Below are 11,393 nucleotides of genomic sequence, written 5' to 3' on the forward strand. Positions count from 1 at the left end.
CAAGGGAGCAACACACTGGTGTCTACACTGACCTCCAAAGTGCAGCAAACTCTTTTCAGATTTTGGTTGCCTCTTCTTGCCCTGGAAAAAGGGGGGACTCGAGCGAGAAGCTGAGACCATGTGTTTTCCATGCTGTGGAAAACACATCTCTTGTTCCAGACATTCAGGTTTCCTTCCCTCACCCCTGAAAGGCACTATGTAACATCAGGGCAGGGATGCCCTCACAGAGCACAGCATGTCCATGACTCTGAGGAGCTCATGAACCCCTAACCAGCCATCTTCCACACACATCCCTGCTCTCCAGGCCTGTGTGTCCCACTCCACAGCAGCACCGGCAGCCGTGACACCTGCTCTTGAACACAGCCCACATGAGCCCGTGACCAAGCAGAGGCTGTGCTCTAGCCACTGGGGTGCCTGGATGGGGGATCCTGCAGCTGAAGGGTGGCAGTTTGCAGAATCCAAGCCCCTGCATCGCCAGCCTTCTGCTTCCAAAAAGCGTCTCTCCATCCATTTCTACATCCACTGATGTCGTGGTTTGGGCTGGACTAGCCTCTGGAATGAATAACATTTACATTTTGGTTGCAAAATGAGGCAATCATGAGGCAGAAGTGAGTGGATTTGAACCCAGGAATGCGGGGAGAAGAAGCAGCATGGATATCTGATTTCATTTGACAGTATAACCTCAGGTTTCTTCCTCCTGCGTCACATGTACCCAAAAGCAGGGTGTAAAAACATGGCCTTCATTCAAAGCTGTCTGTTTGCTCAGAGCCTTCGAAGTGGGAGACCTGTGGAAGCAGAAATCAAGCAAGGTAACCGAAATCGCCTTGCTCCAAACTTGTGTAAACAGCCCGTCAGATCAGGCCACCCACGAGAGCTGCACACTGCGTGGCTCCACCATGCCCTCAGCCGCCTTCCCACTCCATCAGCAGCAGCCTCCTGCAAGACATCCAGGGCAGGGACACGCTCTCCATACCTTAGGAAGGGGGTCCGAGTTTTCAGTCCCCATCCTGAGCGCTGGTGGCGAGGAGGGCCCTGCCGCCAGGCCGGCCTTACTCAAAGGTTGTGGAGTGGTGGGGGGCGGTCTCTTCTCCGAAGTAACAAGTGACAGGACAAGAGGAAATGCCCTCAAGTTGTGCTAGGGGAGGTTTAGGATGGATATTAGGAGAAATTTCTTCACAGAAATGGTTATTAAATATTGGAACAGGCAGCCCAGGGAAGTGGTGGCATCGCCATCCCTGGAGGTATTTAAAAGCCGGGCAGACATGGTGCTGAGGGCCATGGGTTAGTGGTGGTTTGGGCAGTGTTGGGTTGATGGTTGGACTCCATGATCATAATGGTCCCTTCCAACCTCGACGATTCTATGATTCTATGATTTATGACGCGTAGTTGGCCCTGCAGCAGCCGGGCCGCCCGCAGGCCCAGGCCCGGGGAAGATGGCGCCTGAGAGAGGCCCCAGCCGCGGCGTTGCCCCGGCGACCGCCCCCCGGCGGAAGGGGCCCCGGGCGGGGAGGGGGCGGTTGCTAGGAAACAGCCGCGCAGGCGCGCGGGCGCTGAGACCACGCGGCCGCCACCGCTGGCGGAGCGGCCCCGGCCCCGATCCCGATACCCGACCTTCAGGCCTGGCGCTCCGCGGAGCCCTTCTCCGCCATGGAGCTGGAGGATGACTTCGGTGAGGCCCGGGGTGGGATTGCAGGGGGGAAGGGGAAGGGGAAGGGGAAGGTGTCGGGGAAGGTGTCTGCCTTCTGCTCCAGGCAGGCCCCGGCCCGGCCCGGCCCCACGACAGCAGGTCTGGGTCAGTTTCCGTACTCTGTGCCTGAGCCGAGAAGATGAAGGCAGGCTGAGAGAGTTGGGGTTGTTGGGTACTGTGTCCAACTCTGAAGCCCTTAGCACAAGAAGGACAGGGACCTGTTGGAGCCGGTCTAGAGGAGGCCACGAAGATGATCCGAGGGCTGGAGCCCCTCTGCTGTGAGGACAGGCTGAGAGAGCTGGGATTGTTCAGCCTGGAGAAGAGAAGGCTCCGAGGATACCTTGGAGCCCCTTCCAGTCCCTAAAGGGGCTACAGGAAAGCTGCAGGGGGCTGTTTGCAAGGGCATGTAGCCATAGGCCGAGGGGCAATGGTTTAAACTAGAGCAGGGCAGGGTTAGATCAGCCATTAGGAAGAAGTTCTTTCCACTGAGGGTGGTGAGACACTGGCCCAGGTTGCCCAGAGAGGGGGTGGAGGCCCCATCCCTGGAGACATTCAAGGCCAGGCTGGATGAGGCTCTGAGCAACCTGATCTAGTTGAAGGTGTCCCTGCTCACTGCAGGGGGTTGGACTAGATGGCCTTTAGAGGTCCTTTCCAACCCAACACATTCTATGATTCTAGTGCTTTGCTGAATATTTTAACTAGGCCAGTGTTATATGTGGTTACCACATCAGGCGTGCTTCTGATGTGGATGGGTTCTGGCCTTTGGGAAGTATCTGAGTAAAGTGACTTAATTTGGTTAAAGTGCTGCTCCTGCCTATAGCTGTTGGCTCAGCAGACTCCAGATGTGCATTTTTTGGATTGTTGTGGATTTGTGTTTGCATGCAATGTGGCGAGGGACGGGGATCTCATTTGCACTTGGCATTGCTGTGGTGCCACAGAGGCTTTGCTTATTGCAGCCTTGTGTTAACTGCACCTATTTACCCAATCCAGACAGCTCCTGTGATTTTTGTGTTTGCTCTTTTATGTACTGTGGTGAGGGCTTTCCTCTTCGTCTGGTACTCGTCTCTGTCTCCTTCCTTTTGCTGGTAATGCACTTGGTCTGATCTTGTGTTGAGCCAGTTCACAGACAGAAACCACTTCTGATTGCTCTTCCAGGGGCAGCTGAACCAGTACAAAGCTCGTCAGTCCTTCTTAATGATGAAGTCATCTTTAGTTTTCAGCTGTTCTAATGACCTAAACTGGGTAATGGAGGCAAGAGGTGCTCACAGGTGGCAGAGGTGACAGCAGCAGCGCGGCACAGCTGAGATGGGAAGAAGGATTGGGTTCGTCCGTCCTTCCTTCCTTCCTACTGGTTCACAGCATGAAGTCTGCTCCGTGTGAACAGACTTATCTAGCTTATCTTATCTTATCTAGCTGACAGCCTGTGGGCTGATAGAGCTCCCTGACCTACCTCTTGAGACAACTGAGTACCAATGCATGTGTAAGAGAAAGGGGATGTGATGGCGGGGGAGAGCCTAAACAGCAGCAGCCCATGCTTAGATCCGTTTAAGCTACTGTGTAATCAAATCCTAAATGTGCCAAAAGCTTCTGCAAAAATAGTGGCGGAGCAGAAAGGATGAAAGAAGCCTGGTCTGGGTCCCTGATGTGTGCCCCACAAAGAGACGCCCAGGCAGAAGAAGGGACCTGTATCTCCTGGCTGCTCCTCTTGCTCACTGAGAATATGGAAATGTGTTTTTTTAATAGAGATATTAATATTTTAATATACTTTATCTAGAGATAGATAAAAAATTTATATCATGCATGCGTGGACTCATACTGCCTCACTGTTCAGTGCCTAGATTCTTAGGTGTTTTAGCTGGTTTAGTAACTCCTCAGCTCCTAAATAATTGCGTGACTTATGAAGAATTTCACCTAGAAGTCACATGCACCATGTTCGGCAGGCTACTTCCACAGAAATGAAACTACATTGTCTGGCAGTGTTTCCAGCAAAAGTAGCTGTTGATCAAAACAGATTTGGTTCAGGCTGACGATGCTCCTGAGGGCACTGGTGGGTGTGTCGTCATCCCACTGATCCTCCTCTAACATAGCTGGAAAAGTACTGCTGGCCTCATTCACTTTGAGTAAGTGTGGTTACCTACCTAATGTGGTAACTTAAAGAGTTATTATGCTCAGTGCTACTCAATATTCTCAGTCTGTTTTGACTAACATCCCAGTCACCACAAACTTCAAAATGAATTTCTTTGGTTATGCAAAACAGATGCCTGCCTTAATGAGTGGTTTCAAAATAAGAACTGGTTTAACTCCCTAAGATCACAGCCTGTGTTTTTTTTTTCCTGCTTCGCTGTGTTAGTGATGCTAGATCCTGTCTTTCTAACTAGTTTGTATTTTTTTTTCTCTCTGTTCTTCCATTTTACTAGATGATTTGGATCCAGAGAGGTTAATACAATGTCCGTATAATAAGCACCATCGAATCAGAGCCGGGCGCTTTCCCTATCACCTTGTAAAGTGTAGGAAGGTAAGCCCGATTGCCAAACAGGGCACTGAGTGGCAGTAATTCTGTATGCGTAAATATAACGCGCATGTTCTCATTCTTGTTGGCGTTTTCTGTCTGGGTGGAGTGAGTTCCTGACAAATAGCCTTGTTTAGTGTTCATTTCATATAACTTTATTATTTGATTAGTAATGGCTTCAAGCACATGTTAATTCACCAAAGACCAGTGTGGCTTTGTTGAATGGAGATACAGATTCTTTATGGTTGGGTCAGGGAGGAAGTTCTGGTCTCTTCCAGCAGCTCACATGGATGTCAGGTACAGTTGGAGCACTCAGTCCAAGTTATGTGCACCCCTTCTGGCTAGTCAGAGTAGAAATGTTGGGATGTTGCAATTCATTCTTTAAGTGCTGAAGATGCAGCTGCATGGCAAGGCTAGGGTTGTTTTTTGTTTTGTTTTACTAATAACTATTTAATGTGCGTCTGTCGGAAACTGCACATCCTGGGCTCAGCACATATAGGAGACTTTTTCCCTCTCTGCTGTCTTTTATCCAGAATTTGAATACAAATCATTTAATAGGAAGCATTCCTTCCTCGCTTCTCCTCTGTCATCATGGTTTGTTTGTTTTCTTTAAGTCTGCCAAGTGGTAGCATCTGATTGAGCTTTGGGTTTTTGCTGAGACCTTTTGAAAACCGATTGTTCCTCTTTAAGTTTGGCAATATGTTTTTAAAATAGTATAGCAGTGCTGTGCCATCTAGTTAAGATGCAGTTGGAGGGTGTGTGTCCTGTTATCAGTACTTATAAACAATTCCTTTTGGTGGAAGTAGTGCCTTAAAAAATATTAAGAAACAGGTAAAAGTGGTGAGAAGAGCTAAGTTGCAAGTACCTCCATCTTTCCAGCATTCAAGAGGGCTGAAATTTTACTTGTTCATCCTCTGCAAATTTTGGCCAGAACGTACGCGTGAGCCGGGTGAACAATGTTGTCAAGTAAACTTGTAACCATGTTGGTTTTGTTCTTGTGTTGCATAACTGATGACCAGACAGTTTTGACAAGCATAACTAATTAGGCAGATGAGGTGAGATAGTGATCACCACTGTCACTAGTGAGACTATCAGATGCAGTTGGCGTCTGTAAGTAATTAACAGAAGAAGGGCTCAGGGATTATTATCTGATCTACCTGAAGATGCCACTGTGTGATTATTTGCAGGGCAAGCGTCTGGGCAGAAATTGTCCTTCTTGCTTGTTTGTTTGTTGAATTCCTTTTGCAAAGCCAGCTTCCCATTGCTTTGTGCAAAATGCAGCCATGCCACGCAAACGGGGACCCTGCCAGCACAGAAAGTTGAATCCGGTTAGCATGAACTGCGTTAGTATTGCGAAGCTTCTGCTATGCAGCCAGAATAGTTTCCTCAAGCTAGATGAAGCGAATGATGGACACATGAGGACTCAGCAACCCTGGCTGCGTAGACCTGGTGATGACAACTTCTGCAGTCACGTACCGGCGGTAGTGGAGGAGACGCTGTCTCGGGCAGCGTCTGTACAAGGCACTTCTGCGTCTGCCTCAGGTGCAGGTCTGACCCCTGACCAGCAGAGCTGCACCAGTCGGAACCAGGCAGACACTGGGGCATTGGCAAAGTTGTGCTTTTCCCAATAAAGGCTGTATCGTTTGCAGGGGGTGAACTAATTTACCATAGTGAGAGCTGAGCGCTGCCAGTAGAACCTGTGTGTGTGATAAAAAGGTTTTACTTGCGTGGTAATCCTGTAGCACCAGTGTCTGCGGGTGGGATGCTGCCAGCTTATTTGATGTTTTGAAAGGTTTAAGGAATATTTGAATTGTTTAGATTTGCCTAACATCTCTCCCATACTGTTTTTAAAATAGTTTCATCTGTGCTTTAAGCCATGCAACCATATTGCCAGTATTTGCAGCAAATTGTAGGGAGTTTAGCTGAGGCTGTGTTTCATTTCAGTCAGCTCAAGGGTGGCTCACTTTCTCAGTGAATTGTGTTTTAGAGAACAGTCATGTTAGTTTCCCCTTATATTTTTAGTAAGTGTCTGAAAAATATATTGCCATTCCTTGTTTAGTCTTTTTTTTTTTTTTTAAAGCAACATCACAAATATCCTCATGTTTTTCCTATGGATTAGGAAGAGATAAGTGAACTTGAGAGATGGCATGTGATTTTGGTTTTCCCTTGTCTAGAGCTACCCTGAAGTTGCAAAGGAATTGGCCACGTGCCCCTTCAACGCTCGCCATCTAGTTCGTCAAGCTGACCTCAGCGATCACATAATGAAGTGCAACGACAAAGGGATCCTTGAGCAAGATATAGGTAAGAGAACCCTGAGTCCTCCGAGATGTTTGTTCATCCTGGGGACTGAGGTCACCTGTTTGTCAGGATATCTCATAGAATAACCAAAAAGCGGAGGTCAAATTACTGTCTGTAGTTTTGTGTGGCACAGCAGCTTTGGGGAAACTTGAGTCTTATTTGCTTTGATTTATTGGGGAGGTTCAGGAGAATATCACAGATACTCCCGGTAGGCCTTGCACATATTTTGTTCCCAGGCTTGTTGAATAAGAAAGGTTGTACGCTAGACTGTGCGCATTGAAGAACCCCCAGCAGGAGCTGGGTTGCTTTAATGACCAGAAGGATGGGCCCTTCTTTTTGTACGGCTTTGTTGAGGCTTGACCACTGGTGCCATGTGAAAAGTTGATTTCTACCAAAGAGGTGTCTAAGCTATGCAGACCCCTGCAGGTCGTCTCCTCCAGGGCAACCTGAATAGTTCACTCCCACCAAGAGATGGGGCGATTCCTCCTCTAGGCAGCTCTGCTACTGCTCTTGCTTCCTCTGCTGTACAGTTAAGATTTCAGTCTCCCGCCCAGTGAGACAAGGTGGGAGGGGGTCTATCCAAAACGCCCAAAATATTTAGTGAGGCATCCCGTGCTATGCAGTATCTTTTGCATCCCCTGTAGTGGCTTTTTAACTATTGCCGCGCTACAATAGATAGATGGGTTTCTATGTTCTGTGGAGTTGCACTAAGGCTTGCAGTGATGCCTGTATTCCTCTGAGCCGATTTCCTCTTCACTCGAGCATTCCTGCTGCAGAGTTCCAGGGGGCAGAGTCTTTTCCTGTTAATTGAAAAAGGTGAATTGGAAATTGCTCGATTTCAGATCAGTACCTGGCTCTTGGGTGTACCTAACCTGTTTGCACTGTGCAGGGTTTCCTCTTAAGTCAAGGGCTGTTTTACAGCTTGATCCAAAGCACTTAATGCCTCTGAAGCAGGATTGACTGCTAGTCACCGAGTTTTCTCTCTTCCTGAAGTGAATCAGTCCTGTGGCTTCCAGAGAGAGCAGATGAATGCTGTGAGCACATGGCAGGCACCTCCGTGCGAGGAAGACTGGGAATCAGGTGAGGAACTTTCCCATCTGCCACACTCTGCCTTTAGGATACCTTGCTTATGCTTATTCCTGAAACCATGCATCTCTCCACCTTGCAGGCTTTTGTTGGTATAGGGAACTATTCAACATGCCTGCCGTAATTGGTACGGAGATATATTTCCAAGCATCTGCTCCTTCCCACGTAAGCTTTTGTACTTAGTGCGCAGTGATGACAATGGGAACACCATAACTTTTTATGTTGCTCAGTTAAATCTTAGTGAAGCAAACACATTCATCATTATATCAACTTTTAGTCTGTCTGGAACATGTAGAAATACGACAGAGAGATTCCTGTTCTCATGGTGGTTGCTGGAGTTTTAGTTCTGAGCCACAACATCTGTTTCCTTTTGCAGAGTCGTCGGAGCAGTCACATTCTCCTTTTATTTGGGGCATGACCAATTCTGGCGTAAACAGGTAGTGAATGCAAGTTTTATTCCTTACAACAATGTCTTGTATAGAGGAATATTGCAGCCTACTCCTAACTCGGCCTTGATGGCTGGACATGAGCTGGCTTTGCTGCTGTACAAACGCTGGGAGGAGAGATACTGATTAACAGTGAACGTTCTTAGAGTGTTGGCTCGGTGTTACTCGTTTTCTCATATGACTGGCCTGTACAAGAGAAGGAAGCCCTTAGGAACACAGATACTCTGTGCTCTTGTATGCACGTGGCAGGGTGCTCTTCCTGCCCGTGGCGTATGTTCGGTTCCTGCTGGATGTCTGGTCAGTGTGCAGGGGAGCAAGGTGCAGAGCTGTTATGCTGACTTTCGAAACGTGGCCAGGTGCCTCCCTCTGGAGCCTTTTCAAACAGTTACTGAGCTTCTGTTGAGCTAATGGTTAGCTAGCAGTCCCTTGGGACCTCCTGCCGCCTTAGACTTGGCAGATGTGCAGGCATTAGGGCCCTGTGTTAGGAGAAATCCCCCCCCTCTTGCCCTTTGCAAAGCATAAGCACGATTTGGGGGAGTGAGGAGCTTAATGGCAGCTGCAAACTGGATGGAGCTGCCTTGACTTGTTTCATTGATCTGACAGTGGATCGTGACTGCACGCTGTGTGCAACATGTGATGGTACCACTGGAATTGCCAGAGCATGTTTTAAGGTTCATCTAAGCCCATATGCAGCAACAGTCCTGCACCTGACAGCTCTGTAGTTCTGTATGAGCTCAACTGTAATAAACCTCTCCTTCCATAACAACAACGACATCTGGTTTCACTTGTTATGCGTTTTGGAAAACTTTCTAATGTTTAGGGTGTTTATAACTCTTCTAAGCACCACCACCTACGAGTGGCGAAGTACCATCATCCCCTTATGTCCTTGCTCTCCTCCGTGCTATAGCAAAATGCATAAATTTGAGCAAGTGCACTTGTCAGGAGAAGTAACTGAAGTCTTTCAGTTCCAGTACCACCTGTGAACAAAAGAATTGCTTGCCTTCGAGAGTACGTGCCCCTGGGTCCTTCCCGTACACCGTATCATGGAAAGACTGTAAGTACTATGCCTGTGGTTTTGGCACTGTGACTTCTGTAGCTGGTGGCAGCTGCTGAAATCTGTGGCTGCAGCAGTGCTTTATGGCCACCGCTGCATGGACAGGAGAGGTAGTATATAACACCTGCCTCCTTGAGAGCACCTTCTGAGGGAATCTGGTGCTTGGATCATCCTCTGTATCCTTGCTTTGAAGCATCCTCTGTATTCTTTGTTCATGTTCTTAACAGGCCCTTCTTTACAGCGGTCTAACTTAACCAGCTCCACTCCCCAGCCACTTGGGCTCTGTCTATTCAAACAAGTCCTTCCACACCATCCGCACTAACGCCTTTCGCCACCATTCCCCCTTAAACCAAATGATTTCCTTGCCTTGTGCGACTCTGCTCGCTGTCAGGCGCAGCTAAGTCAAAGCAGGGGTGAAACTAGGGCTGCTTAAACCAGCGCTTCTGGGGGAAAAAAAATTATCAAACTACATCTGGAGGTGAGAGGGAGCTTCCCCTGTTGAAGTGTCTGATGCTGAAATCAGGCCGTTATCTGCCATTAGCAGCAAAGCAGAAGCTTAAAGATGCTTTGAGGGATGACTGTCTTATTTCTCATTTGGAGCGACTAAACCTGGTACTTTCGGGGCTGTGCAGGCATGGCTTCTGCGCAGTCCGGTGACTGCAGTTGCCATAGGGTCAGGCTGAATCTGCCAAACCAAATTAAAATGTCAACATCTGTGAGGTTCTGTTTGTGTTGGTGGTTTGTAAACAGCAGGAGAACTCTTGAAACAGCAATTGATCAGTTTTAAGTGGCAGGGTGGGGAAGGGGGATGATTTTAAGTAGAGGAGGTAGGGTCTGATTAGGTTCTTGATCAGAGAAGTGACAGTGGGAAACAGGACAGCGTGGGGGGTTGCACGTGCCGCTAAAGTCTTGTCCCTTAGATTTAATGCCTTAAAACAAGCGTGTGCATTTGCAACAAAGAGTTGTCTATGTATGATGTTTTGTGCCAACTGTAAACAAAGGGGTGGGGAAACACCCTGCAAAAATGGCAGATTTGTGTGAATCCAGGCCTCGCTGTAGCAGGAACTATTGTAGTCCCGCTTCAGTGAAAGCCAGGAAACACCGAACAGAGCAAGTTCCAGGAATTTGTCCTCTGCACCACAAGCACGTGTCTTGCATCTGCAAAGCAACACTACATATTAGCGTTTCCAGGACTGTATGGTGTCTGGAGTGGTTTCTGTGGAACTCTTCCTGGACCTTTGTAAGAATGTTTTGATTGTTTGCTGGGGAAGAGCAGAAAACTCTCTGCAATAAACTGTGGTCATACCACCTGGAGCCAGTGAACTCCTATTTGAGGGCCTGTTACAGCCTGGAGAGTGTAAAGTAAGTTCTGAGAGTTTCTCCAGCTGTAAAGAGGCCAACACTTCCTACTGCATAATGTTTAATTAAAAACACCTGGATGAGCCAAACCCAGAAGTAAGTTTATGTGCATGTACTTTTTTTCTTGTTATATCGTCGGCATCTGAGTTTGTCCGCATAGGACGTGTAAAGTGGACAGTTTTGGTTTTCAAGTATATTGTCATTTACAGAATTCTGTCTTTTTTCTAGAAAGCATCCCCATCGTGCCTTTGTGGCTTCAAGCTTTAAGCCTTAACTCTGTCACGTGGGTGCGTGGTGCTTCGAGTCATACGATAATGGAGAATCGTCTGTGAATTCCTTACAATTCACACAGTACCAAACAGGTGAAGTTTAAGGAGTGCACTTAAGCACTTGTCTGGTTTCCATTAGGGTTTTGTAGTTTTCTAACACTTAAAACATTAATGTTACTGGTGTTTGTTAGGGGGGAGGGGAGGGGAGTGTGGGGTTGCAGGTTTAAATCACTAAAAATACATATTTAGGATGGTGTAACTGTTTGGATTAAGAAGTATATTTCTAAAAATGGGTGCAAAGTACAAAATGGGATCTAAATATAGAAAGACAAAGAGTTAAGAAACCAGACGTGGTATTTTGTCTGGGAAGAAATTAATGCTTTTCACATTTTGAAAAGAATGTTCCTCCAAATACTGAATTTTCACCATTTGTATTGCTACCGATGTAAAATGATGATTATTTTAAAGTTCAGTTCTGTCAAGGTTCTTGTTGGCAATGTAGAATAAAAAGGTTGTGAATACTCTTGGACACATTTTATATTTCTAAGAGACACCTGCAGTGATTTGTTATGCGCTTGTTCTGTTGAATAAGTAAATGCTTACACAGTAAGCCCTCCACGCAACCTGCATTTGATTTTTTTTTTTTTTTTTTTGGTCACTTTGAATGGAAGTGGTGACAGATGTC

The 11,393-nt window shown here is 47.2% G+C and overlaps 1 protein-coding gene across 1 annotated transcript; it reads left to right on the plus strand.

Annotated features, from left to right (window-relative positions):
- Nucleotides 1-1,647: 1,647 nt before the first annotated feature.
- Nucleotides 1,648-9,139, plus strand: LOC128919338 (gametocyte-specific factor 1-like). Its single transcript, XM_054224608.1, has 6 exons — nucleotides 1,648-1,669; nucleotides 4,105-4,202; nucleotides 6,371-6,497; nucleotides 7,488-7,574; nucleotides 7,957-8,017; nucleotides 8,992-9,139. The coding sequence occupies exons 1-6, from the start codon at nucleotides 1,648-1,650 to the stop codon at nucleotides 9,137-9,139; spliced, it is 543 nt and encodes a 180-aa protein (XP_054080583.1).
- Nucleotides 9,140-11,393: the final 2,254 nt, after the last annotated feature.

The sequence above is a fragment of the Rissa tridactyla genome, chromosome 19 (genome assembly GCF_028500815.1).
Source record: "Rissa tridactyla isolate bRisTri1 chromosome 19, bRisTri1.patW.cur.20221130, whole genome shotgun sequence".
Taxonomy (NCBI): Eukaryota; Metazoa; Chordata; class Aves; order Charadriiformes; family Laridae; genus Rissa; species Rissa tridactyla.

Excerpts from the sequence above, each read along its gene's own strand:
- LOC128919338 (XM_054224608.1), top strand. The coding sequence starts at position 1,648 with ATGGAGCTGGAGGATGACTTCG. Across the intron at positions 1,670-4,104 it reads GGAGCTGGAGGATGACTTCG|ATGATTTGGATCCAGAGAGG; the intron begins GTGAGGCCCGGG and ends CCATTTTACTAG. Across the intron at positions 8,018-8,991 it reads ACCAATTCTGGCGTAAACAG|TTCCAGTACCACCTGTGAAC; the intron begins GTAGTGAATGCA and ends GAAGTCTTTCAG.